The sequence below is a fragment of the Misgurnus anguillicaudatus genome, chromosome 3 (genome assembly GCF_027580225.2).
Source record: "Misgurnus anguillicaudatus chromosome 3, ASM2758022v2, whole genome shotgun sequence".
In the NCBI taxonomy this organism is placed as follows: domain Eukaryota; kingdom Metazoa; phylum Chordata; class Actinopteri; order Cypriniformes; family Cobitidae; genus Misgurnus; species Misgurnus anguillicaudatus.
In genome coordinates this window covers 41,395,675-41,423,465 of record NC_073339.2, presented here as the reverse complement: position 1 = coordinate 41,423,465, position 27,791 = coordinate 41,395,675, and the positions used below count along the sequence as shown (strand labels likewise).

Sequence of the window (27,791 nt, the reverse complement as noted above, 5' to 3'; positions counted from 1 at the left end):
TATTTTTTCATGTGGGCTGTATGATAGACTTTAGCCAATTTTTGGAGCTATACCCTAACCCAGGCTTTCTCAGTTAACCTATAGTATATTTTAGTATTGACTAGGGGTGGCACGGTTCATGAAAAAAATCCGAACCGTTCGGTTCGCTTGTCTCGGTTCGGAGCGTGTGTGTGTCGTACGGTTCAACGGTTCATGGCATGCGCAATGTATGTGACCTCAGATAGCGTGTTCCCCTTTCGCGAATAGCGCGAAAGAAGAGGTGACTGGTGTGGAGAGTGAGTGCTGCCGGTCATGTTACGTGTAGAATGGCAAGAGGGAGAGAAAAAGAAGTCTGCCCGCAGTTGGAGGATGCGCCAGCGTCTATAAGTTTGGTGTGTGGAAACATTTTTTATTTCATGTTACCTATGATGACAGCGGAAATAAAACAATAGATACAGCCACACGCGACAGCCTTCTCTCCGACCATTTATCTAATCTGAGGTAATGAACACTGTTTTACGTCTTTTCGTATTCAGCGCTATTTTTAGCCTTTCGTTGATAAAACGAAAGCGGCTGATTTCCGCGTAGTTTCATTTTGCTAGCGTGTGAAAGTGTAAGGTTTTGTCTTGTATTTTCTTGTATTTTGTGTGTTTTTGTTATTTGTTCTTGTATTTTGATTCTCTGCTCTGTTTGGACTTTTATTTTGAAACTCATCATGCCATGTCACGCTTCACACTTCCTGTTAGTTCTGTATATTAGTCACTTCCTGTACACCTGTTCCCCGCTGTATATTACACTCGTATGCCCAGCCCGTTACCTGTTTGTTCTGTTACCTGATCTGTTATCTGTTATCCTGTATTTTGTATTTGCATCTACCTGTTATTTGACCCACGCCTGTTTATTGGATTATTGCCTGTCTGCCGCCTGCCTTGATCTATCGCCTGTTTATTTGGATATATGATTGTGACTCTGCCTGCCTTGACCTCTTGCCTGTGCTTAGGATTACGAGTACTGGATTTACCCTGTTTTGGATTTGGTTGCTGGTCCTTTATTGGGATTTTACAATAAACACCTTTTGCACATGGATTCACTTCTCACTTGCATCATTTAAAGCATCCGTTACAGAATATACAGCCTATACCGGAATCCAGCAAAGGACAGTAACTTCCCACCAGCATCATGAAACCCATCTACACTCTGCTTGCACTTCGCCAAAACCACCGCACCATTGAGGATTACGTTCAGGATTTTTTGGATTTAATTTATCAGGTACATTTTGACAACACAACACTGAAAAGTCTGTTTTACAATGCCCTTGATGAACATTTACGTTTACTGATGCCACGGGATATGGATGCTTGGACACTAGAGGAATATATTGATTTTGCACTATTGTTATGTGGTTCACCGTTCACTGTGGGTGTTGGGGATACACCTCCGGTGAGCGCACATAACACACCACGCCATGATCTGCCTGTTCTGCCCATGTCTGCAAATACCTTGACTGTTCCCAAAATGGCCGCCATCCTGTCTGTGTCTGCACCTTCACCCGTTTGTGAGAAAGCTATCACCATTCCTGCACCTGTTATTCAGAGGGCCATCGTCACCACCACACCTGCACCTAGGAGAGCTATTTTTCACCCTGCACCTGTCGTGAAGATAGCCGCCATGCCTGAACCAACAGCTGAGGTATGTCTCCTGGACTATAGACTTTCTGAGTTTGCCATAGCCCTGTGGTGCGTTTGGTCTGCCTGCTGCTCGTTTGTCTCTTGTGTTTCTCAAGGCCTTGAACCCGAACCCCTGGACTCACCTGATCTGCCTGATTCACCTGATCTGCCTGATTCACCTGATCTGCCTGATTCACCTGATCTGCCTGATTCACCTGATCTGCCTGATTCATCTGATCCGCCTGATTCTCCTGATCCGCCCGACTCCTCTGATTCATCTGATTCATCCGACTCATCTGATTCATCCGACTCATCTGATTCATCCGACTCATCTGATTCATCCGACTCATCTGATTCATCCGATTCATCTGATTCATCCGACTACTCTGATTCAATCGACTCCTATGATTCATCTGATCTGCCCGACTCATCTGATCTGCCCGACTCATCTGATCTGCCCGACTCGTCTGATCTGCCCGACTCGTCTGATCTGCCCGACTCGTCTGATCTGCCCGATTCATCTGTTCTGCTCGACTTATCTGATCTGCTCGACTCATCTGATCTGCTCAACTCATCCGATCTGCCTGACTCATCTGATCTGCCCGATTCATCTGATCTGCTTGATTCATCTGATCTGCTTGACTCATCTGATCTGCCTGACTCATCGGATTCGTCTGTCCTGCCTGATTCACCGATCCCATCTAATTCATCTGATTCACCTGGCTATAAGAACTCGCCTGATTCCCCATCTGAGACATCGCCACCTGGGACAGTGGGAGCTTTCCCAAGTTTTTTTTGGGGGGGGGTAGTACCCGGACACAGGGAGGAGGCAGAGGACACCAAGGCGGAGGCCGAAGTGTGCTCGGACCCTTCCTCTCCTTGTGTGCCAGGTCTATTCCTGCCCTATGACATAGCTCCAAGCCTGCCCCATGACCCAGGTCCCAGCCTGCCCCATGACCCAGGTCCCAGCCTGCCCCATGACCCAGGTCCCAGCCTGCCCCATGACCCAGGTCCCAGCCTGCCCCATGACCCAGGTCCCAGCCTGCCCCATGACCCAGGTCCCAGCCTGCCCCATGACCCAGGTCCCAGCCTGCCCCATGACCCAGGTCCCAGCCTGCCCCATGACCCAGGTCCACACCTGCCCCATGACCCAGGTCCACACCTGCCCCATGACCCAGGTCCACACCTGCCCCATGACCCAGGTCCCAGCCTGCCCCATGACCCAGGCCCCAGCCTGCCCCATGACCCAGGCCTACATCTGCCTCATGATCCGGGACCATGCTGGCCCCACGACCCTGGACCATCCTGGCCTCATGACCCAGGACCTCTTACGAACTGCCCTGCCTTGCCAAGAGGTCCTGGCCCGCCCGCCAACCCTCTATTTGGACTTTGTTTTGTGAATGTTGGGCTCCGGGAGTCGCCCTTTAGAGGGGGGATTCTGTAAGGTTTTGTCTTGTATTTTCTTGTATTTTGTGTGTTTTTGTTATTTGTTCTTGTATTTTGATTCTCTGCTCTGTTTGGACTTTTATTTTGAAACTCATCATGCCATGTTACGCTTCACACTTCCTGTTAGTTCTGTATATTAGTCACTTCCTGTACACCTGTTCCCCGCTGTATATTACACTCGTATGCCCAGCCCGTTACCTGTTTGTTCTGTTACCTGATCTGTTATCTGTTATCCTGTATTTTGTATTTGCATCTACCTGTTATTTGACCCACGCCTGTTTATTGGATTATTGCCTGTCTGCCGCCTGCCTTGATCTATCGCCTGTTTATTTGGATATATGATTGTGACTCTGCCTGCCTTGACCTCTTGCCTGTGCTTAGGATTACGATTACTGGATTTACCCTGTTTTGGATTTGGTTGCTGGCCCTTTATTGGGATTTTACAATAAACACCTTTTGCACATGGATTCACTTCTCACTCGCATCATTTAGAGCATACGTTACAGAAAGTTGCGCGTTCTTATTTCATAAACTGCCCCTTAAAGTAATCAGGACAGAAATGGTCAAAAGTGGACAAAAGAGACGGATTTAAATATAACAGGTGTAAACGTTATGTTTCTCTCTCGTTCACATATTCTCTCTGCAGTATTTAAGCAGCCTCTCAGTGATAAATCGTAAAGCTACACTGAAGTTGGCATTTTGATAAATGCAAGTTATCTTTGTGTGCTAAAAATGCACACAAAGTTCATGTAGATGGCAATACACATTCTCTTTTTTGCCAAATAAATGAAAAGCATGTTGAAATCATCAATGTCTTCCCTCTTGCTGTATCAAAATCTCGCCTGGCTTTCCTCAGGGATGTTCCCAATAATGTGCTTAGTCAAATTCAGTTTGTGCATGATTACATGATATAACTTTTTTTAATACTGTATCCTAAATTATGGATAATTAATACATTAATAAGATAATACATTTCTGGAGTGTTAAAAAAAATAACAACAAGAACCGTACTGAACCGAGAACCGTGACCATAGAACCGTGATACGAACCGAACCGAGGGTTTTGTGAACCGTGCCACCCCTAGTATTGACTATAAAAAAATGATAAGCTGTAGTAAACACTGTAGTACACATCAATATTTACTATGGTAAGGGTCCAAAACAGTAATTTTAGTGCACACTATACTAAAGTATACTCGTTTTTTCATGTGGGCTGCATGATAGACTTTGTCTAAATTTAGAGCTAAATCCTAACCTAGGGTTTCCCAGTTTACCTACATTATGCAGAAGTATTGACTATAAAGAACAGATAAGCTATAGTGTACAGAAAATACTAAAGTATACTCCATTATTTTTTCATGTGGGCTGTATGATAGACTTTGTCTAATTTTGGGAGCTAAACCCTAACCCAGGCTTCTCAGTTTACCTATAGTATTTTGTACTGTAGTAATGACTATAAAAAAGCGGATAAGCTGTACAAAACACTGTAGTATACTTCAATATTTACTATGGTAAGGGTCCAAAACACAGATTTTAGTGCACACTAGATACTAAAGTATACTACTTCATGTGGGCTGTATGATAGACTTTGTCTAATTTTGTAGCTAAATCCTAGGGAATGGTGCACATGTCGAGAAAAGACTAGAAACTTGTAATTTAAAAGATTAAAGTATGTATCTCACTCATCTAATTACAGTATGTTAACTGGATAACACTGGATATAACTATTGTATAGTTTAATAAAATAATGTATTTTGATTACACAAATCAAACCTATAGTGATTGTTTTACTAGCTGCTGACCAGCATAGGGCATCTCTATGGCTAATTTCTAAGACATGTTGCTGATACAGTACTGTGTGTTGTACCTTTTCTTGTTAATTGAGTCTTTAAGGAGATTAATTCTTTTAACTTCCTTTAAAGTTTGATCAATTGTGCATAATGACATGTGCAACAAATGGATATAAGGTGTCAAACTCATAGATTTGCATAATTTAAAATTTAGACACTCTTTTTAAAATATTTGGGGTGAATCTCTGGCACAGCTTTAGAGCTGAAACTTATCAAATCCTATCAGAGGTCCGAATGTAATTGAAACACACCAATGGCTTTGCTGTCATCAGTATTAAACATGTTACACCTCGAAGTACCCCTCCCCACAGAGCCCCCCCCCCACATAACAAATCCCAATTTAACACCTGACTATACCCTAACCCAGGCTTTCTCGGTTTACCTACAGTATGTTTAAGGGTCAAAACACAAATTTTAGTGTACACTAGATACTAAAGTATACTACAGTATTTTTTTCATGTGGGCTGTTTGATAGACTTTGTCTAATTTTAGAGCTAAATCCTAACCCGGGCTTTCTCAGTTTACCTATAGTATGCTGTAGTATTGACTACAAAAGACCTTATACGTTGTAGTAAACACTTTAGTATTCTTTAATATTTACTATGGTAAGGGTCCAAAACACTAATTTTAGTGCACAGTAAATACTACAGTATTTTTTTCATGTGGAATTTTCGATAGACTTTGTAAATTTTTTTGTATACTGAGAATGCCTGGGTAATTCCCGTGCAATATTTACAGCAACCTTTTTGTAATTTTATTTAACTAAATTAGTCTTAGTGAATTCGTCTTTTCAGTTTGTGGAGGTAAATTGAGAAAGCCTGCGTTAGGGTTTGGTAAATACTAAATACAGTATTTTTTCATGTGGGCTATTTGATAGACTAATTTTTGGAGCTAAACCCTAACCCAGTTTACTTCCACATACTGAAAAGGCTAATTCACAGTAAAATAAAATTACAAAAAGTATGCTGTAAATATTGCACATGACTACCAGGAACATTATATTCAATTCTGACACTAGGGGGCGCACTAGTAGAGAGCAAGCAACAGGCAAAACTGCAGCAAAAATGAAATATAGCTCTGTCAAGAGATATTGCTTTCCCATAGCTTACTTCCCTTATTGTTTTCATTCAACAAATGTCAGCAAGTAAAAAACAGCCAGTCGTCAAATTATTTTTCATCCCAAAATTGACTTGAGCTGAACCTGCTAAACACCATCAGCATTGTCGTACACGAACAATATGCAACATGATTGTTGGAGTTTGTTTATTGGTTTTACAACAAGATGCGTTTTTAAGGTTAATACGACTTAATGCACCCCACTGGTGATGAAAGTCATAAACTCGGCTGCATTGCAAAGATAATGTGCCACACAGGAAGTGCATGTGTCTGTCTGATTTACACATATTAGAAGGAAGTGTGCTTATTAAAATAGAGTTAAGAGAGAAGAAATTCGATGTCCCTCCCTATTCGTGCCTGCATGTTGGGTGGATGTGAACTTATGCCTACACACGCAATATATGTTATTAAACACTACTTAATCAGTTACCACAAAATAAATATTTAAACTGCTCTCTATGCACAAAGTATGAGGCCAGCTTTTCAACTCACAAGGAAGGGTATTTCACTATCAGAAAAGATGGCGCAAGAATGCAGAAGGTGGGGCAGATGTTTGCTTGCTTCCTGGCGAGTTCGCATTGTTTACTTACGTCTGATGCAGGGCCTTTGTCGGCTCCAGGGCAGGAGAACGTAACAAACTCATGGCAGCGTTTGTGGACCACGAAACAGCACACTGGAAGAGAAACAAAGATGAATAGTACTGTTAGAGGCCAGACACTATTACTACCAAATGTAAAAATGTGCACAAACCAACTTATTGCTTATTAAGCAAATAATACTTTATGCAAAAAATTAAGATATCAATACAAAAATAATTTACATACTAAATAAAATATGTCCATATATCTGTGCTTTGTCAGCTTGGACACCTGTTTGAATTTAAGATGTCAAACATCTACTAAAAATTACCCTGCGAACGGCTAGTTAAAGGCAACTACAACAGATGGTTAAAAAAGTGAAATTTAATCAAAATAACCTTTTTTGCTTGGTTTGAAGTTTTGTTTGTATGAAAAAAAGGCATTTATACGTGTGGTTTAGGGTTTAGATATGAACCTTTGGGTCAGACAGTCACTCTTATATTGACCTGTATAAATTTACAAACCGATGTAACCAATCCGATTAGAAGCCCCATTGACTTCCATAGTAAGAAAAAAGAATACTATGTAAGTCAATGGTGCTTCTGATTGGTTTGTTTATAAACATTTCTCAAAATATCTTCATTTGTGTTGAAATTTATACAGGTTTGTAACAACACAACTGAGTAAATGGTGACAGAATTTCCATTTTTGGGTGAACTATCCCTTTAAGATCCCTTATCTCCCTTTTCACATAGTTTTTAGGTCCTTTACTAATAGAGCAGATTAGAGCAATGTTCCTGTAGATTAGTTGGTAGAAAATTGTGTTAGCAGCGCAAAGGTCATGGGTTTCGATTCCCACACACATGCTGATAAAACGTATTGCTTAAGATAAAAGCATCTGTCTGATGTAAATGTAAAGAAATTACTAATATGTTATGAAAGTATTATGATAGTTGCCCTATATAAGAACAATAAAGTAAACACAAATGCAATAATAATCCACTTCCATGTTAAGCTGTACAGTAGCTGAAATACAGGTCTCCCTACTTGACACCCATTTCAGGTCTTTGAGTACTCTATAAAGTTTTAATGACTTTAATAACCCAGTGTGTTTGATTTGGGAGATGTCCAAAATATATGCATGTATGTGGTTTCTCTGAGTAAATCAATTGGTTATGCATTGCATTAGCAACGCAAAGGTGATCGTTTCCACAACACGGCGCACACATGATAAAATGTTTTCCGTAAATAAACTGTGGGTCACTTTAGATAAAAATCGCCTACCATATGCATAAACAGTGTTGGGGAAAGTATCTTTTAAAAGTAATGCATTACAATATTAAGTTACTCCCCAAAAAAGTAACTAATTGCGTTACTTAGTTACTTTTCATGGAAAGTAATGCTTACGTTACTTTTAAGTTACTTACGCATTACTTTTGCTAATTTGGCTGAGGCTTGATCTCTTTCAGGCTTGCTGGTGTTTTTTATGATCGCAAAAATGTCAAGCTCTGGCCTGCCATCTCCGTTTCTGTTCCCGCTCAGGCGTACAGCCTGCGTAATTCTACGTTAATATGTTCAGTTTAATTCAATACATTATTTTATTTTTAAATTCAATTAATTAAATTGAAAACTAACTCATATTACTTTTTAAAAAAAAGTAACTTAGATATTAATGTGTACATTTATAAAGTAATGCGTTACTTTACTCGTTACTTCAAAAATGTAATATTATTACATAATGCGCGTTACTTGTAATGCGTTTAGGGCTGCCAAACGACTATTTGTTTGTAGAATAAAAGTTTTTGTTTACATAATTATTATACACAATATGTCAACAAATATTGTGTATATATAAATGTAACGAATTAATTATATATACATAAATACAAACACATGTATGTATAATTTTAGGGAAAAATATATTGATATATATTAGTATATATAAATTATATTTAAATATACAAATGTTTATACCCATGCAAATATTTCTTAAATATATACTAGGGATGCTTAACGATTAATCGCGGTTAATCTATAGCAGAAAAAAGTTTTTGTTTACATCATATATGTGTGAACTGTGTATAATAACTTTGTATAAATAAATGCACACACATTCATGTATATATTTAAGAAATGTTTACATGTGTATATACATTTGTATATTTATGTATAATTAATATTATATATAAATATACTTATATATTTGTTATACACAGTTTACACACATATATGATGTAAACAAAAACTTTTATTCTGCTATAGATTAATCACGATTAATCGTTAAGCATCCCTAATATATACATGCATGTATATATTGTAAATATAATGTAAATATTATACACATTACACACATATTTAATATGTAAACAAAAACTTTTATTCCGCAAACGATTAGTCGCAACTAATCGTTAGGCAGCTCTAAATGCGTTACCCCAACACTGTGCATAAATGTAAATGCTTGTGATATTATTTTTGTAAAGATAAGAAGCTACAGAAATAAAATGCAAGGGAACCTTATACATTTTAAATGTAGCTTTAGTTCAAATACATCAAAAATGATTTTGTAATAGAAACGTATAGATTAAATCACACCCACATTTACGCTACTCAAGTCTCCATTTTGACTTTGCATACAAACATAAAGCTGTGATCATATAACACATTTTCAATAAACACATTATGACGAACGTATTCTAGTGTGGTTTCATTTTGCATTTATTCTGCCAAACGAAGGCAAAAAAACATAACTCACTGGTGTGTGAAAATTACTCTTTAGTTTAGACTTTTTAGTGACTTAGTTGTCAGTCATTTTCTTCTTGATAGTTTTTGAAAAACAATGCAATTAAATCAATATACTTCTCCAAATGATAAAGGAGGTCTTGAATGTCCCAAAATATCAATAAATTGATTTTCGGCCAAAAACAAAGTTACTGCCTTTTGCCTTTGTAGAGCAGTATTGTGACATACCATACCATTTGTACAAATTTGACTATACTTCCCCCTTGGGGATCCTTTTGAAGTTCCTGTAGCTGAACTTATGGTACAAGCAATGCACAGGTCAGGGTTTTCACTTCCACGTGCCTACTTATAAATCTACATCTTGAAACCATTGCTCCTAATTGTTTGCCAGATGAATTCCTTCCACTCAACTCATGTAGCCAAACATTGGGCTGAATGGGAAATGATGTAGTCCATGCCCGTGTACACAGGAAAAGACACAATTCATTTTGTTTTACGTGTCTTTTAGGGTGATTTATGATTGTTCAGATGGTACAAGCACAAAGTGTGCGACCTAGGAATTGAAGCCATGATCTTATCATTGACGGTGCCATGCTGTACCACTTACAGTAGGAACAAATACAATGTACTAGGAAAGTACATGTGCCTTAAAAAAAAAACTCAAAATATAAACTTAGTGTTAACCTAGGAAACATTGGCAAACCCAGTAATTATTTCAACTGTTTTCAAACTTATTGCATCAACCAGCTACAGTATCTTGTTACCACATTGTGTCTGTGGACTTTGTTTTTTTTTTACACTTCCTGATGTTGTGAAAACTCAGATTAGATTACAGCTTGCCAGTTTGAGAAAGTGCTTTCTAGTTTAGCGTGCAATACACTGTCAATGAACAGACTGTGCATCGATAATCTGCTTAACAATGTGAATGTATCTGAAAGCTAAAGCCAATAATCAACTGCTTAACATCAACATTTGTTGTTGAAAACTAAAGATTCAATAATAAGGTCCATTTCCTCGACACCATGAAACACTAAATACAGAGCCTTTGCAACAGAATACATGGATTGCAAAGAAATATAGGAAGTCCCTGGATTTGTTAGTAGCTTTTTCGACCCACATACTCATGCATCATCTATACTAAAACTCTAGGACTCAATTTATAGTAAGAGTCTAATAACCCAAGAATAGTCTCACCCACAAACCGTTGGGTGAATGTCTGATGCATTTAAAACACTTTTTTGAAAACACTTGAGCAGATTTCGTAGTCATCTTCTGTTATGGCAGGTATTATAATGTGTTTGCTATTGTTGTTATAAACTTTAGAGACGTTCATGAAGGATGGCTGCACACCGGTCTGTTATTGTGGCAACATCTCCAAGCTCCTAAACACAAAGTGAAACATGATTGGTTGCTTTTGTGCCAGTCATATGGCCTCTTGGGCGGTCCTCGGCCATGATTCCCAGACCTTCAATAGGACCTGTGATGCGATGCCTCGACATTTTTATTTTAGAAACGATTTCTATTTCCACAATGTCGTGGCTGACAGCTCCAGCTATACGGAGATCTCATTCAATGAAAGTTCTGCGCATTATGAATATTAAAGGTATAGTTCACCGAAAAATTAAAATAATGTCACTAATGACTCAACCTCATGTCGTTTCAAACTCGTAAGACCTCCATTCATCTTCGGAACACAGTTTAAGATGTTTTATATTTAGTCTGAGCGCTTCTTGACCCTTCATTGAAAATCTATGTACAGTATACTGTCCATGTCCAGAAAGGTAATAAAACATCATTAAAGTAGTCCATGTGACATCAGTGGGTTAGTAAGAATGTGTTGAAGCATCGAAAATACATTTTGGTCCAAAAATAACAAAAATTACGACTTTATTTAGCATTGTCTTCTCTTCCGCCTCTGTTGTGATGCGCATGCGCGAGACTAAAGTCACGTGACTGCAGTGACACGGCTGACGTGTTATCTGGTGCGCCCCAGCTGTTTTTTTTGTGTGCGCCTGGGCTTCGTTTACAGTCTGCGGGAGACGCTGTGAGTTTGAAAAAAAACTTCGCAAACATGTCTGAGGATAACACGTCATCCGCGTCACTGCAGTCACGTGACTTAAGTTTCGCGCATGCGCTTCACAACAGACGTGGAAGAGAAGACAATGCTAAATAAAGTAGAATTTTTTGTTATTTTTGGACCAAAATTTATTTTCGATGCTTCGACACATTCCAACCGACCCACCGACGCCACATGGACCACCTTGATGATGTTCCCACTACCCTTCTGGACATGGACAGCAAACCGCACATAGACCCCCAACGAAGGGTCAACAAGCTCTCCGCCTAAACCCAAAACATCCCAAACTCTGTTTCCGAAGATGAACAGAGGTCTTACGAGTTTGGAACGACATGAGGGTGAGTCATTAATGACATTATTTTTGGGTGAACTATCCCGTTACTCATCAAACATGGATGAGGAGAGATTAATTTTAGATTATATATATAACAAATCCTTTAAGTTGCCAAAGAAAACCATAAAAACCAGACAGATGCAACTGTCTGTGTGTGTGCGCTCCTCAGCTGCAGTGCGATACAAAACTTAAACAAAGCAAAACTGTTCTGATTGGCTGTGATTTGTGATTGGCTATGTCGCGCTGCACCCCTTTATCGCATTAAGTATGGACAGACAAATTGCCCATCGTTGGAATCATACTGCGTCGCATATAGTTAGGACATGGTGTAACGCAAGAAAAACATATACGTAAATAGTTACATTGTACTTACGTTTATGGTATCAGTATGTAATTACACTCTTGACCCCAAACTTACCCCAGAACACGTACGTGCACTATAAGTACAATGTATCGGATGACGTCTTATGCAAGAATACAATATTTAAAGTTTTAATATATTGTAAAAATCACTTTAGAGCAAGACTTCACAGCAATAAACACCACCACCAACTAAATACATGTAAACAGTGCAAAAATACAACAAGTAGACATTACCGACCTTAGGACTTTAATCACAGGAGCTCACTAGCATTCATTATTAACCAGACTATTAAATATGCATCATTTGACAAATTATTAATGAGGTTGACAACTCAACGGCAACTGCTGTGATCTGTGATTTTACGGTTAAGTGTGCTTCATGTCCACTCAAATGTGGTGTCTTTATATTAACCCGAAAATAATGTAGAACATTGTCTGCGTCTTGTTCTGAGGTGTTAGATGTATCTTCATTTCTTAAATCAGTATGTTTTTCTTCATTTATTGAACCAATGACCTTTACTACAGGAACAGAAAGATCTCTACAAGTCTCACACTGTGCTCAGATTTGCTGATCAAAAGTTCATTACTCTTCAAACCAGATTATTTGAGATATGCTCTCAACAGTATTTCCATTACTGTACACTGTTAATGTGCGTAAATAATAGTCTGTTCTTAGGAAAGTAAAATGTTGATTCTAATGAAGAAGAGCTAAGAGCTCTAACATACACCTACATGTCTATCTTCCGCCTATTTGAATACCTTGTAGGACCTGACAGGCAAGAGGGAAGGTAAACACAATTACAGGGCAGAGGTTAGGGAGGTAACCAAACATACACACACACACACACACACACAGTTAATCTAGTCAATCTGACAAACACGGCTATACGTTCCAGCCACAGGAATGTACAGCTTGTGTGACATCAGAAAAGAGACGGTCAAGTTACAGAAGCCACGCTGAGGCAAAAGGATCTCCCTTTCTGTGTAAACAAGTCTTTTCCATTCCGCTCACCATGCCCCTTTTCCAAAGAAACATTCCAGGACATTCCCTTCGAAATCTGTCGGCTGTTGCCTAGCAACAAGACCTAAGGGTTAAAGAGAATGGAGCGGTTTCCTACACTAAATGTCAATTTAATAGTCTTGCTCCGATTAACTCTTCGCAATATAACAGTTAACATGCACACATATGTTTTAGTGTTTCAATAGGAGATGATTCCCACAGTAGTTCCTCCAACATGTTCGCCATAGGAGCAAGTGCCAACCTGTTGACTTCCTAGAAAGTTCAACCGCTCACGTATGAAACATGATATAGATCGAAAAGTTGTCTTCGTCAAGGAGGACTAGATGTGGGTGTGAGTCTCACTTAGACCATCATAAACTACTCAAAACAGCTGTAATTTTCAGCATGTCAAGAAACAAGACCGAACAAGTGCCTATAGCTCAAAAACAACCAAACAGAACTATATAGATCGACGTTCATGCCAAAACTGTGTACTACAGTGTTGGGTGACAGCTTAATTTAGGTTAAATGTCCAACTTTGTTACCTATCATGGATATTTTTAAATTGTTGTCTATTTCTTTAAAAAAAATGAATGGTCCCGAATAGACTTTGTCCTACTACTTACAAATGACTTGTCAAGGTATTGTCATGAAGTTGCTAATCCTAAGTATGCTTTTGCAGATTGGTTCTCAGAAAAGGGACAAAAGCTGTCATTTGGGAGGTAGCCTTTAAAAAAAAATACACCTCTACACCCAAGGATGGAAATTTGTGTAAGTCAAAGGTACATGCTGGTAACAAATATCTGTACCAAAATGATACATATCAGTGATGCGCGGGTCAATGTATAAACAACCCGCACCCGACCGACTTTTTCAACTAACCCGCCAGCAACTAGGACCGCAAAAAATATAAAAAATAAATAGTGTACCCGACCCGCTCCCTGGCCCACATTTTTTAAAAGTAGTAATTGTTAAAAATAGTTAACTAGCATCTTTATTTCAAACGACCCACCGAACCACGACCCGAATATCATTACAAATATTTGTGTGTATATATATATTTTATTACAATATATATATATATATATATATATATATATATATATATATATATATATATATATATATATATATATATATATATATATATATATATATATATATATATATATAGTAATAAAATTTCGAAGTAAAATCAAAATTTAAAGTCTAACGTTAAAATGCGTTTTTTATGTATCCTTCTCACTTTAAATACGTTGGTAATTTACTAAGAATTATGGTAACACACTAGTTTAGTGACAATTGGAACCTAAAGTGGGAACAGAATAATTGATGTACTTTTATATTATTTATTAGAGCCATTTCAACCCTATCCTTGTATTATTTAATAAATAGGGTTTAAAAAGTAATTAATAAGTAATTAAATACTTTTTAGAGAGAGTAATTTGTACAGTAATCTAATTGATTGATTGAAGATGTAATAAGTAACTAGTAATGACATTTTTTTTTATTAACTTACCCAACACAGCCGCTATTGCAAGCAACTACAATGTACGCCATGTATTGCACAAAGCGCACAAATATTCAAATGGCAGAAGATTGGCACGTTCATAATGAAATGTCTGAAATCCCATGGCTTCATGCATCTTAATTAAAGTCAAGTTTCTTATTAATTCAATTATAGCCCTCCAGTCATTACAAATGATGTGATAACAGAAAAGTTCTTGCAGTTGGTTATGAAGGCATTTACAGGCCTTCGTCCCATTCATTCTCTCCAAGCAACCTTGATGTTATGAGTTTAACTGGAATTTTATAAAGGGGGAAATGGGTTTACAATTACGAGTCCATGTTTTCAATGGCTATCGAACCCAATCCCATGCCCTTGGTGTGGTTAACCCCATTCTTTAAAGTTTAAGCTAAAGGAAAACATATCGTAACATTTCTAAACATTGCATCCAACATCCCAGTAATGTGGGTGCCCTGTGCACTTTTACTGCAAACTAAAAGATGCTTACGTTTTCTTTACCTCACAATTAGGAGCGAAAAATATCCCGAAATCACCGTAATATGCGTATCGCAATTCTATGCTATAAACGAATGACTTCAATATTTCAAAAAGTTGGTCAAAGTTGGTCGATGCCCATAGCAGAAAGACTGGAGAGACAAAAGTACTATTCGGACGGGATTAGTTTTACATAGGAAGATGGGGTAAATTAATTTTTATCAGAGCTTCTCAGTCATTTTAGTCCCATCCGAATGCTCCTTGACAGTATTCATTACAAACAATGTCAGTAAGATTACGGTGACTTTTAGATTCTGTAAAAAGGTCCGGAGAAATTACCTCAGGTAATACTAATCCAGTGCAATTAGACTAGCTATAAATATACCCAAAAATTGTTTTCTGTTCTAGACAGAGGAACAAGTCTGTGGCAAGTCAGGTATTGCATACCACGACACAGACTTAAAAAAAGTTCAAAATCACTTCTCAAGGCACACAGAACTGTTTCTGAAACTGACGTTCTCCACAAACCAAAATAAAACACACTGTTTCCTCTCTGCTCAGATTTCGAGTTGTTCTTGTCTGCATCATGTTGTGTTTTCGCACATGTGATTTCAGGAAGCAAGGTAATGTGCACGTAATGACGAGGGAGGTCACACGCTGCGTATTCGAGTTAACCCTCCCACTTCTGAATGTTTTACTGAGATTTTCCCGTGCGAATTGACCATCAGTATTACAGATGTCCTGTGGTAAAATTACATTACTCCAGCTACCCCCATAAAAAAACGAACCCCATTCGAATAGGGCTAAAGAGAGTATAGGCTATAAGAAAATATCAACACAGGTGAGTACCGTGATATCTTTGCCAATACTGTATCAATTAAATAAAAAAAACACAATATTGATATTTTAAATAAATAAAAGTGGTAGTTGTTTACATCACAAACACTAAATAGCATTCTTCTGATCTCTGAACCCAAACAGTGACAGGAAGTACTAGCATAGGGGCACACTTACATTTTTTTGCTAAGGTTTGCATATGGTGGTGTGTTCTCAATAGCCTCTTTCACACAGTAATTTCGGTAAATTACCATGAATTTACCCGAATGAATTTACCAGTAAATACAAAAATGTGCTGTTCACACACACACACACACAGTGACGTTCTGTCTTTTTACCAGTAAGACATCATTCACACATCAGAACCAATATACCGGTAAATTCGGCGAGAAAGCGGAAGTTACCTCTAAACCTCCGCGCGGCGAGCTTAATGTTGTACTTGTAAACAATGGCGGGTTATGACTTCATATCCACGGTCCACATTTTTTTATTTCACATCTGTGGCAAATGCAAAGTTGCTCATGACCAAACAATATTGTCTTAGGTGACGTCAAACAAAACCTGCGTCTTAAACAACAGTCTGTTTGCAAATTAGGCTTACAGAGGGTGTGCTAAGGACGTTGGCAATTCGGCAAATAGATGGTAAGCTGTTTTAAATAACTTTGGTGAAGAAATGCGATCGACCTTTTAAACAATGTATGTGTGGAAACGTCTGTAAACAGTGTCCCAATTAGGGCTGTCACAATGATTAAATAATCATCTCACCGCGATTGTTTGACGACATTGCGATGATTTTAGATCACCCCAACTATTGCACACCTCTTTAAAAACACAAGGGGGAGCTGCAGCGCCTGTATAAACGAGATAGTATCAGATGCTGCTCCCTACTGACAGTGTAACGTGATATATTCCAAAGCTATTCAATAGTGTGGAAAAACAGCATTTAAAGAAATGTATAGTCTGTTTTGGTGTAATCAGTTTATTTTGATAGCATTTTTATTTTCAGTTATTTTTCAGACACTTTAGTTGGTTTATTTCTCATGAAGATTTTCAGTTTTTGAAAGATATATTCATTAAATAATAACTTAAATATGTGTTATGTGTATTAATATTTACTGCCAGGTAAACTGTGCAAAATATTTAATTAAAATAATCACAACAATGTGTGAAAAGTATTTCATGAACAAACAAGAAAATGTATAAGAATTGAATGTCAATGCAATAAAACAGTCAATTAATTGGCAAAGCCCTAAAACAGGCAACTAATCGGCATAACCGCCACCATTTATTAAACAATTAACCGTTAGCCAAATTTATAATCATGACAATCATCGTGATACGCATCATATCATGAGATTCTTACAAAACACAGGCCTAAAAGAGAGCAATGCTTTCTTTAAGCAACAACAACAACGAAAGAAACAATGTGAAACATGTATGCTGGTTATATAATTTTCTGTTTTCAATATTTTTAATATAATTTACATAAAATGCACAGGCGAAAAAAAAACCCCAACTATATTAATGCATAAATCGCAGTTCCCCCTTCAATATCGTGCAGCCTTAAAGGTTTTTTTTACAGCTATATGAGCTGGAAAACCCTGTATACTTACACTAAGAAAGAGACTCAAGCAATAACTAAAGACACAACCACTGAGAACTGGGCTGGTCTTTTTTTCACTCTTAAAAAATTCAGTAAGCAACCACAATGCAATGCGCTATACATCACTCAGAACCTTAGCAACTGCTTGGCAATGCCCTGGCAACCACCCACAGCGTAGAGTCACATCTTGGCACCTGTTTCTGCAAAGCCAAGCAGCACTTAAATGTATTTTATTGTGGTTATTTATTACTATTTGCTTTATTGCCACAATAAAAGAGTGCTTGCGTTTAAATCTAAGCTCACAACAGTTTCAGCCATGATTTACTTTGTGTTTTGCTCATGGATCGTGTATTTAAATAGCAGTAAGCATACTTTTCATTTCTCAAAATGAAATTCGTATTTTTCCAACCATACATTTATATAAATACATGATTGGAATTTAGAAATAAAACAAATGCAGAATGGCATGTATTTTAGTACTTGTTTAGTACTTTCTTTTTTTTTACAGTAAAACATTTCATGGTTTGACATGCGCATAACTTTCTGAAATATCGATGAACCGTATACTTGGCATAATGAGAAAGCTTTCTTATTGGCTGTCATTGTAACAGTGCTGATAACACAAACAAGTATTACGGCATCTTTACGCACGGCTTTGTGTATTGATACATTCAACTTTAACAGTAGCCTTCACTTCAACCTCTTGTTTGCATTTTTCCCTCTGTATTTCACCACCGCCCTCTCGTACCTCTGCCTCGGCTTACAGGTATTTGACAGTAAAATGAAATGGTAAAAATAGCTATTGTGCCTGTATAAAACACATCCCTTTGTTGCTTGAACCAGGTCAGGGACTGACGGCTCTGACCTCCTCTCTGTATTCTTGCTCTCTTTTTTGCTTTAACCCTCTCTAGCAAACTCACAAGCAAAACAAAGCAAGAATCAAAGGTGGAAGATAACTATCTGTATGTTGGAACAATTTGATTTATTGTTCTTTGTTGTAAATCTATCATCTATTTAGATTACCCTTCAAGATCCTAAAAACAACCAATTCAGTTTCAATCTTTGCGACTGTTTTGTTCAGTTGACCTTCCTTGACAAATTTCTTAATAAAATGAGGGACGTAAGGGCTCCTCCCTTTTATTAAACAGCCAATAGCCTAAGGTTTGTTGCTAACACGAACCAATATTTGTTGCTCGCTATTTCTAGATGGTATAAGAGGGAGGGGCTTCTTGCTGAAGATGTGTATTTAATTAAGTTAACATTAAGGAGTATGCACGCTGACGCAAACAGACATGTCCAGGAGATGTGGTCATTGTGTTACAGGACAGAAAAAAACAAATATTAACAAAATTAGAGTCCACATTTACACAATTTTATCAATCTATTTATCTTGTAAGCTTACGTTTGGGTGTGTGCGTGTTTGCTCAAAGAGTAAATGATTAACATTTAATGCTAACATTGCGGGATTAACACAGTAACATTTTTCTTCTACATCCTTACTTAAAAATTTAAGAAATCAATGAATGAGGATTAGCACTGGAAAGCTTTCACATTAATGATGTCAGATTGATGAATTATCTGACTGATATTGGGCCCAGTAGGAAGCAGATGGTGGCCAGGTTGTTGTTATGCACAATATTAAGAGATTATATGCTTTTATAAGTGTAATAAATTTTTTTTTTTAATTAAACCCATACATTTATAATAGTGGGAGACTATGTGGAGGCAATACAAACAGATAAACTAAGCGAGGCTGCTTGTACATAACTCATAGTGAAACTTCAATTTGATGACAGTGGTACAGTGAAGCAGATTAAAAGATTTGTTAACCCAAATGCGAAAAAGTGCATACTGTTTTCAACCCGTGAAAAACATCATCCAGGTGGTCTGTATGACTTGCATTTTATGTCTTTCGAAGCCATACAGAAGCTTTGTTGGTGGAACAGACTGAAAATATAATTTGCTGTTGCTGGGGTCCTCTCCATAGCTCTCCTTGGCACCTTAATAAAAGTTCATGAAAAGTTAATGTTGTTTGATTTATGAATGACGATTCGTTCGGGACCCTTCAACCCAATGGTTCCTCACTCTTGGCTGTCTGAATGTAACATACGAGTCATCTGGCTCACTTTCATTATATTTTATGGCCATTTTGGAGCTTGATGGCTCCAGTTCGCATTCACTTTTGTTATTAGGGCCCTATGATTTCCGAGATGCGGATAACGTGGACAGAATTCAGCTATAAAAATTGAATATACTGTACAACACGGAATCTCATGGAATTTGGAAATTATGAATTTAGTCATTTTGAAAACCCATAATAACCCATTTTCAAATGCTATTTTTTTGATGTGGTTTCATTATTCGGCAAATAAAAATGACAGAAACGCGCAGAAACATTTTCGTTTTATGTAATGTTGGAGGTAAAGAAAGGTATGCATACATTGCAAACAATAGCTGGGTTTCCATCCAAGCATGAAGCGAATCTTTTCGAAATTCCAAAAAAGTCAAACAAATGTAAACTATGTGCGTTTCCAACAAGTTGTTCGAGCGAATGACGGTGGTATTGGTAACCTAGTAACCAACAAAAATGTACGCGAGGTTAATGGAGTAAGGACTGCATGTAGTCACAATGGGGCAATGTATTTGCCAAACTGAATGGTGTGCATAGAAGAAGGAATGTAGACTTTTTATGAATGCACTAGCAGCAAGGATATTGCGACGACGTCGAGCTCCATAAAAACTCCAGCGGAAACAGCTAGATGGTCAGTCCCGTGGGTTTAATGTTCGCTACGTCATAATTAATTCGGCAAATGCGTTTCCATCTCCCATTTTTTTTTATCGAAATTCTGTGTTTCCATCATTAGTTTTTGATGTGATACTTCAAAATCCACATAAAATTTTGGTGATGGAAACATGGCTATTGACAAGCGTTGCCTCATAAGAGCGCAAGCAGATTTCGTCAAGGCCCGGAACGCTGCAGACAAAAAAGGTACAGTACACTTTCTTCCCACGTCCGCACAGCTTTGAAAGTATATTTACAGGACATTTACAAATTCAGAAAAGATGAAGAAAAGTAGCAGATCCACCACTGCGGTGAATATACTGTATGAGTGATGAAGCCAATACTTAAGTGACTTAAACTGCAATTCATTAACTGGCCACTAGAGGCTGGCTCCAAAAGGGAGTAAATTCTCATAGACCCCTATATTAAAACGGCAACTTTACAGCAAAAAATAATATGTTTACAGCCTGGTACGAAAAGTGTTTTTGGTCTATATAGCTAATTCTTCCCTTATGACAACCATGAAGTTGATGAATTTTTTTTATAACTAATCCGTTTAAATTATATTAGGCCTTAAAGTTCTGCATAATTAAGGCCGTGGCCCACTGAATGACAGGTGAACTGCCACTGCTGTCACTACCGTCGAGCTAGGCGGGCATGGTTTCAGCAACCACAACCAGCCACCTTAGCTTTACCCAAGTCCCGCCTCGTTACCCATTTTCGGTTATTCGAGTGATTCGCGATGACGCAATGCTAAGATAGCGACGGAAAGCCCCGCCAACTATTGGCTTCTTTCTTGTTTAGGTGAACATTCCAGCTGGATGTTTATCAGTATATAAAACAGATTAGTCTGGCTTGGGTCTTAAAGTGACAGTAGCCTGCTGCTTTCTGTGTTAGAAATGTACACACCAAAAATGAAAACCCCTCTCTACTCTTAACAGAACAACTTTTGCATCTGTACATATTAGGGCTGCACAATAAATCGCACGCGATATCTTGCGCATCTCGTCAGTAATGCCGGTTCCTTGATTAGTAGTAAATCGCCATCAGCCCCTTTCAGATGGAGCGGCATTTACTACATAGAGCCGTAGCTCACTGACAAGCTGGGCCGTATTGCATACATATCGCAGGCAATACATCCGTGATAATTAATGCGAAATTGCCCCGATTGTCAGTGAACTACGGCTTTGTGTAGTAAATGCCGCTCCATCTGAAAGCAGCTGATGGCGATTTATTACTAATCAAGGAACCGGCATTACTGACGAGATACGTGTGACAATCACATGTGATTTATCGTGCAGGCCTACTGTACATTTCATTCATACAGTAGGGACTGTGCAGTGTTTTATTTGTATTTATTGCTTATGTTAAATCAGATTGTTGACATACAAGTTCATAACTTATATATTTACATTTAATACAGATGCCTGAAAAGTAAAACACGATGAGTATAGTCTTATGATTAAAGAAAAAACTAAACAGTTAGTTGCTTGTCAGTAGCATTGTTGCAGTGACAGCCAAAATACATCGCCTTATATGTAATTTTAAATAAAACTTTCAATAAATTGGTTTTAAATTGTATTCGTTTAATGTGTTCAGTTAAAAATATATGATTTTTGGTTAAAAATAAATTTTAAAAAACACGGAAAACACGGAATTTCAGAATAAATAAAACGGAATTTGGGAAAAAATACAAAGGATTTCATAGGGCTCTACATTATATAAAAAGTGCCAGCAAATTGTGCACTTTTGAGTTCTACATGGAGAAAAAGTTTAACTTTGCCATTTTTACCTCCCTCTGTACTTTGTTAATGTCGGTAGTATATGGAAACGAACAATATTGACTCTTTCTCCACCTTAGCTGGACCGAGAAATCTATGTTTATTATTTGCAAAGGTCTGCTGACTCTTGACAGCTCCGGGGTGTGCGGACTACTAAAAAATTCGAAGAAATTTCTCGGTTCAGGTAACACAGAGGAAGAGTAAACATTATTCGTTTACATATACTACCGATACTGAAACAGTACGACGTACTTAAGTCGAATGGGCATGGAGAAATGTAACAGTAAGTAAACAATGACCGAAATGTTATTTTATAGTACAATTATTACTTTAGGTGTCCATTTTAACATAAAATTTTCTACTTGTGGTACTTAAGCTGTGCTTAAGAAGTTGTCAATAGTTAAAAAATGGTGATGATTGGAGACCATGCATCATATAACCATGACTGCTTGATAAAATCCTCCAGCAATTGCATGCTTTTTTGAGAATGTGGTGTAGATTTTTAGCTGCATGTTTTGGAGAAGACGTTTGTATCGTGTTAACGATCAGAACTGTGATGTAATCATTGCGGATGATGATTTGCTTTTAACTGCCCATTACTGTTCTGAGTGGGTGGGAGATAATGCATTCACACAATGTTACCAAACCACTTGTATAATGACAGTTCAGGCTCTGACAGTTTTATGCTTGTGAATTTGTGTTTGGGTCATTTTACAACTGCTATGGCAGATACTGTAACTCACTTTCAAATGCAAAAAGTCAAGATCTACTGTTTTTCTTCATTTCACAATTCAATCGTAACTTAACTGAGTACTACAAGTGACAAGAGGTGTTTCGCAGTCCCTTGACAGGGTGCAGTGCCACAGGCAAAATAACTATATTTTTTAAATCACAAATGATTTATGGTGACAATCGATAAAATAGAAAAATACAATAATTACTACAGCACAATAGGCGCTATAATGTATTACTGATGAATTTCAGATAAGATTCCAGAACTTATACACTACACGTATGCACTGTAGTTTTACAGTAACGTGACAAGGCACAGCGGCAGCAGATGAGCAAATGTCAGCAGCAACTGTTAACACTTACTGTTAGTGTATATTGCACTGTAGTTTTTTTTATATAAACTGTATACAACCGCTGGTTCTGCTTATCTTATGTCAATCTTGAGTACCTAAAGAGTAGTACTGCATCCTTCATATCTCTGAAGAGTTAGTTTTATCAGATTTAAAAAAACAGATCAGCTCTATCGATAGTTTCCGGAACGACAAAACATTACCCCACTCTCTTTGGATAACTTACGATTCACTACATGTTCGTGTTGTTTATATTATATGCACTTATTCGCCGATTGCCAACAAAACACAGACATTTGATGCAGTTTTACTTACCGCCTGCAAGTCATGACCCGTTTGGGACAGCCCAATTTCAACAAAACCCAGCATTAAACCAAGACACATGCACAACTCTGTTACTACCCTGTCTCCACATAAGGACTTCCACTGTACTGGAGGGCTCTTTTACGCAACAGATTTAGAAGTTGAAAAAAACTTTCCAAAACTTGCAAGAAAAAGGAGGGTTGTATTATTTAGCTCAGAAATACTCTGTCACACATCCAACTGCTTTTTCAAATCTTTGCCAATAACTCTGCACTGTAATTTTTATCATGCACTGTAGTTATTAATGTCTATGTGTTCCTACATCAGACAAGCAACTGTCAGCAGCAACCGTTAACACCAAATGTAATTGTTTCTTGTATTGCACTGTAATTTTTATCATGCACTGTAGTTATTAATGTCTATGTGTTGCTACATCAGACGAGCAACTGTCTGCAGCAACCGTTAACACCAACTGTTATTGTTTCTTGTATTGCACTGTAATTTTTATCTTGCACTGTAGTTATTAATGTCTATGTGTTGCTACATCAGACGAGCAACTGTCTGCAGCAACCGTTGACACCGACTGTTTTTGTTTCTTGTATTGCACTGTAATTTTTATCTTGCACTGTAGTTATTAATGTATATGTGTTGCTACATCAGACGAGCAACTGTCTGCAGCAACCGTTAACACCAACTGTTATTGTTTCTTGTATTGCACTGTATTTTTTTTCTTGCACTGTAGTTATTAATGTCTATGTGTCGCTACATCAGACAAGCAACTGTCAGCAGCAAACGTTTACACCAAATGTTATTTTTTCTTGTATTGCACTGCAATTTTGATTTTGCACTGTAGCTATTAATGTCTATGTGTTGCTACATCAGACGAGCAACTGTCTGCAGCAACTGTTAACACCAACTGTTATTGTTTCTTGTATGCACTGCAATTTTGATTTTGCACTGTAGCTATTAATGTCTATGTGTTGCTACATCAGACAAGCAACTGTCAGCAGCAACCGTTAACACCAACTGTTATTGTTTCTTGTATTGCACTGTATTTTTTTTCTTGCACTGTAGTTATTAATGTCTATGTGTCGCTACATCAGACAAGCAACTGTCAGCAGCAAACGTTTACACCAAATGTTATTTTTTCTTGTATTGCACTGCAATTTTGATTTTGCACTGTAGCTATTAATGTCTATGTGTTGCTACATCAGACGAGCAACTGTCTGCAGCAACTGTTAACACCAACTGTTATTGTTTCTTGTATTGCACTGCAATTTTGATTTTGCACTGTAGCTATTAATGTCTATGTGTTGCTACATCAGACAAGCAACTGTCAGCAGCAACCGTTAACACCAAATGTTATTGTTTCTTGTATTGCACTGTAATTTTTAGCTTGCACTGTAGTTATTAATGTATATGTGTTGCTACATCAGATGAGCAACTGTCAGCAGCAACCGTTTACACAACTGTTATTTTTTCTTGTATTGCACTGTAATTTTTATTTTGCACTGTAGTTATTAATGTCTATGTGTCGCTACATCAGACAAGCAACTGTCAGCAGCAAACGTTTACACCAAATGTTATTTTTTTCTTGTTTTGCACTGCAATTTTGATTTTGCACTGTAGCTATTAATGTCTAGGTGTTGCTACATCAGACGAGCAACTGTCTGCAGCAACTGTTAACACCCACTGTTATTGTTTCTTGTATTGCACTGTAATTTTTATCTTGCACTGTAGTTATTAATGTATATGTGTTGCTACATCAGATGAGCAACTGTCAGCAGCAACCGTTAGCACCAACCGTTATTGTTTCCTGAATTGCACTGTAGTTTTTAATATGACTAGTCGCAGCTACAGCAAATGTTAACACCTACTGTTACTGTTCTTTGTACTATAGGCTACTGTACTGTACTTTTTAACATATCCGTGTGTAGGAACAGCACACAAGCCACTGTCAGAGGCAATTTCTTCAACCCAACGCTAGACAACCAAAGTCTTCTTTCTCTTTCTCCCTCAGACACCATAAATTGTGAAAGACTGCCCACAGCCCAAATAGCAAAAAAAGACACAGTTGACAGAAAACAACCGGTTTTCCCCAGTGAAAATGAGACATGCAGCATTTGCTTGATTTTTTTAGTATGGAGACACAGGGGAACTCAGTCTTACCTTGACATTGAAAGCCTTGCTTGCCGAAACCCCTGCAAAAGAGAAAAAAACGTGTGTGAGATTGCGGCGAAAGAAAAACAGCAGCGCAGAAAGCAAATCTGGACGCATTCCTCAGCTCGCACTACTTGCGCAGGCGCGCGCCATATATTCCGCAAAATCGCCAAATATTTCCCTGACATAATGATGGCTTGATTATAGCCCCATTTATTCATGATAGACATCTGTCCTTTACCCTCCCTGGAGGACAGGAAGAGCATGTTTACGCGCAATAGTTTTATCCGAATGCCAAAATGTGGGTGTTACGTGCAAATGTACAGAAAAACATCTGATAGAGACACAAACCGCAGCGCTGCGTTGCAGCTGCTCGCGCGAGCCTCTTTCTTTTTCCGTCGGCACCTTTGTTTTGCGTTGACACCACTGCGGATGTTCGAGTGCGTTCAGACGCGTCGGTGCGTTTGTGACAGAGGGGCTTTTCCTGTCACGAGCATCAAGTGAGCAACCTGTGCCTCACATAACAACGCGAACGCGCAAACGCCCGCGGACTCACCAGATGAAGTCGGTGCAGTGGCTGCAGAAGGTCGGCTGCTTGAAGAAGCGCGCGATGAACTTGTGATTCTTCACCTCGTGCACGTTCTTTTGCCTCAGCGCGCCCTGTCTGGCGAATCCTCGAGCGCCTTCCTCGCCATCGAAAGCCTCGTTCACTGGGTCGGCCATGGTAAGGACGGAAGTGTTAGAAATCCGTGCGTCGATGGGGTGAAAAAGTGCCCGTTTCGACCTCGAGCCTGCGCCGTCGTGCAGGGTCTAGCTCGGTTTGCGCTTCGCTTCCCGGTTGGTCGGCACGCGCGAGCACACGCCTGCCTCTCCCCAGCTGACTGTTCTACTGCCTGAGCGCGCGAGCAGCGGAGCTTCCAGACACCGTGGCCACGCCCCCTGTCATACGGTCGATTTGCATAACTGTATGCGTTTATGTGTTGTGTGGTTAAGAGAAATATTCGGTTTTAATATATTTTGCTTGTAAAACATGTAGTAAGCATGCTTATAAGAATGCGTCGTGAATAAATAGCCTACAAAGGACTGAGTAACAGAACGCGAGCACATTTTTTCGGTAATAATATTTACTTTATTAAACATAGGCTATAAAACATAATATATTATGTGTCTGTGTCTACCTGACAGTCCAAATTTATCAGACCAAGTTTTTCTTTTGGCAGCATTTAGCAGTATAAGTAGAAAATGTGTATTTTGTTTTCTATTTGGGTGTGCTAGGGCCATTTCAAGTCAATGGATAAAGTTTCTACAGACTTTAAACAGTAAGAAAGAAATTGCTTTAAAAAAAACTTAACCTGAACGTTTCTTTGAAAAACAATTTTTTTCTAGCATTGCTGTGAAGAAACTGGACCACAAAAGTTTACCAGAGATAAGGGTTAATGTTTTGAATTTAGATTCAGATCTGAAAGCTGAATAAATAAGCTTTCGATAGGACTATATTGGCCCAAGATACAACTAGTATTTGAATAACTGGAATATGCGGTGCAAAACAATTTAATATTGAGAAAATCGCCTTTAAAAGTTGTCCAAATGAAGTCCTAAGCAAGTGGTGGCCTTCTGAGGTGTGCAAATTCAAAATATGTGTTCAAGTGTCATGTGTGTTGCTTGTCATGTCAAATATGTGTTCAAGTGTCATGTATGTTGCTCGTCATGTCAAAATATGTGTTCAAGTGTCATGTGTGTTGCTTGGCATGTCAAATATGTGTTCAAGTGTCATGTGTGTTGCTCGTCATGTCAAAATATGTGTTCAAGTGTCGTGTGTTGCTTGTCATGTCAAAATATGTGTTTGTTGCGTCATGTGAACCTATGTGCATCATGCGTTATGTCAAAATACGTGCCTGCTGCACACGCGCTAAAAGGGTTTATGATAAAAGAGATGCTAACGTCACACTAAACTCTGATTAGACATGAGAATAAGCAAGTATCTAGCAAACGTGAGCGTCTCTTTTATCATAAACCCCTTTGAAGCATCTGCAGCAGACACGTGTTTTGACATGACGCGTGATGCAGGTTAAACGGCGAATATATTTTGACAT

The 27,791-nt window shown here is 38.2% G+C and overlaps 1 protein-coding gene across 2 annotated transcripts in view; it reads right to left on the bottom strand.

Annotated features, from left to right (window-relative positions):
* prkcba (protein kinase C, beta a) overlaps positions 1 to 26,608 on the bottom strand; it is a 54,404-nt gene extending 27,796 nt beyond the window's left edge. The window contains exons 1-3 of one of the 2 annotated variants that reach the window (XM_073866196.1): positions 26,255 to 26,608; positions 25,708 to 25,739; positions 6,654 to 6,730 (exon numbers count right to left, since the gene is read on the bottom strand). In XM_073866196.1, the coding sequence (XP_073722297.1) occupies positions 6,654 to 6,730; positions 25,708 to 25,739; positions 26,255 to 26,421 (276 nt within the window). In that variant the 5' untranslated portion in view covers positions 26,422 to 26,608. The remainder of the gene's footprint in view (positions 1 to 6,653; positions 6,731 to 25,707; positions 25,740 to 26,254) is intronic. The other variant, XM_073866195.1, reaches the window with a different exon arrangement.
* Positions 26,609 to 27,791: the final 1,183 nt, after the last annotated feature.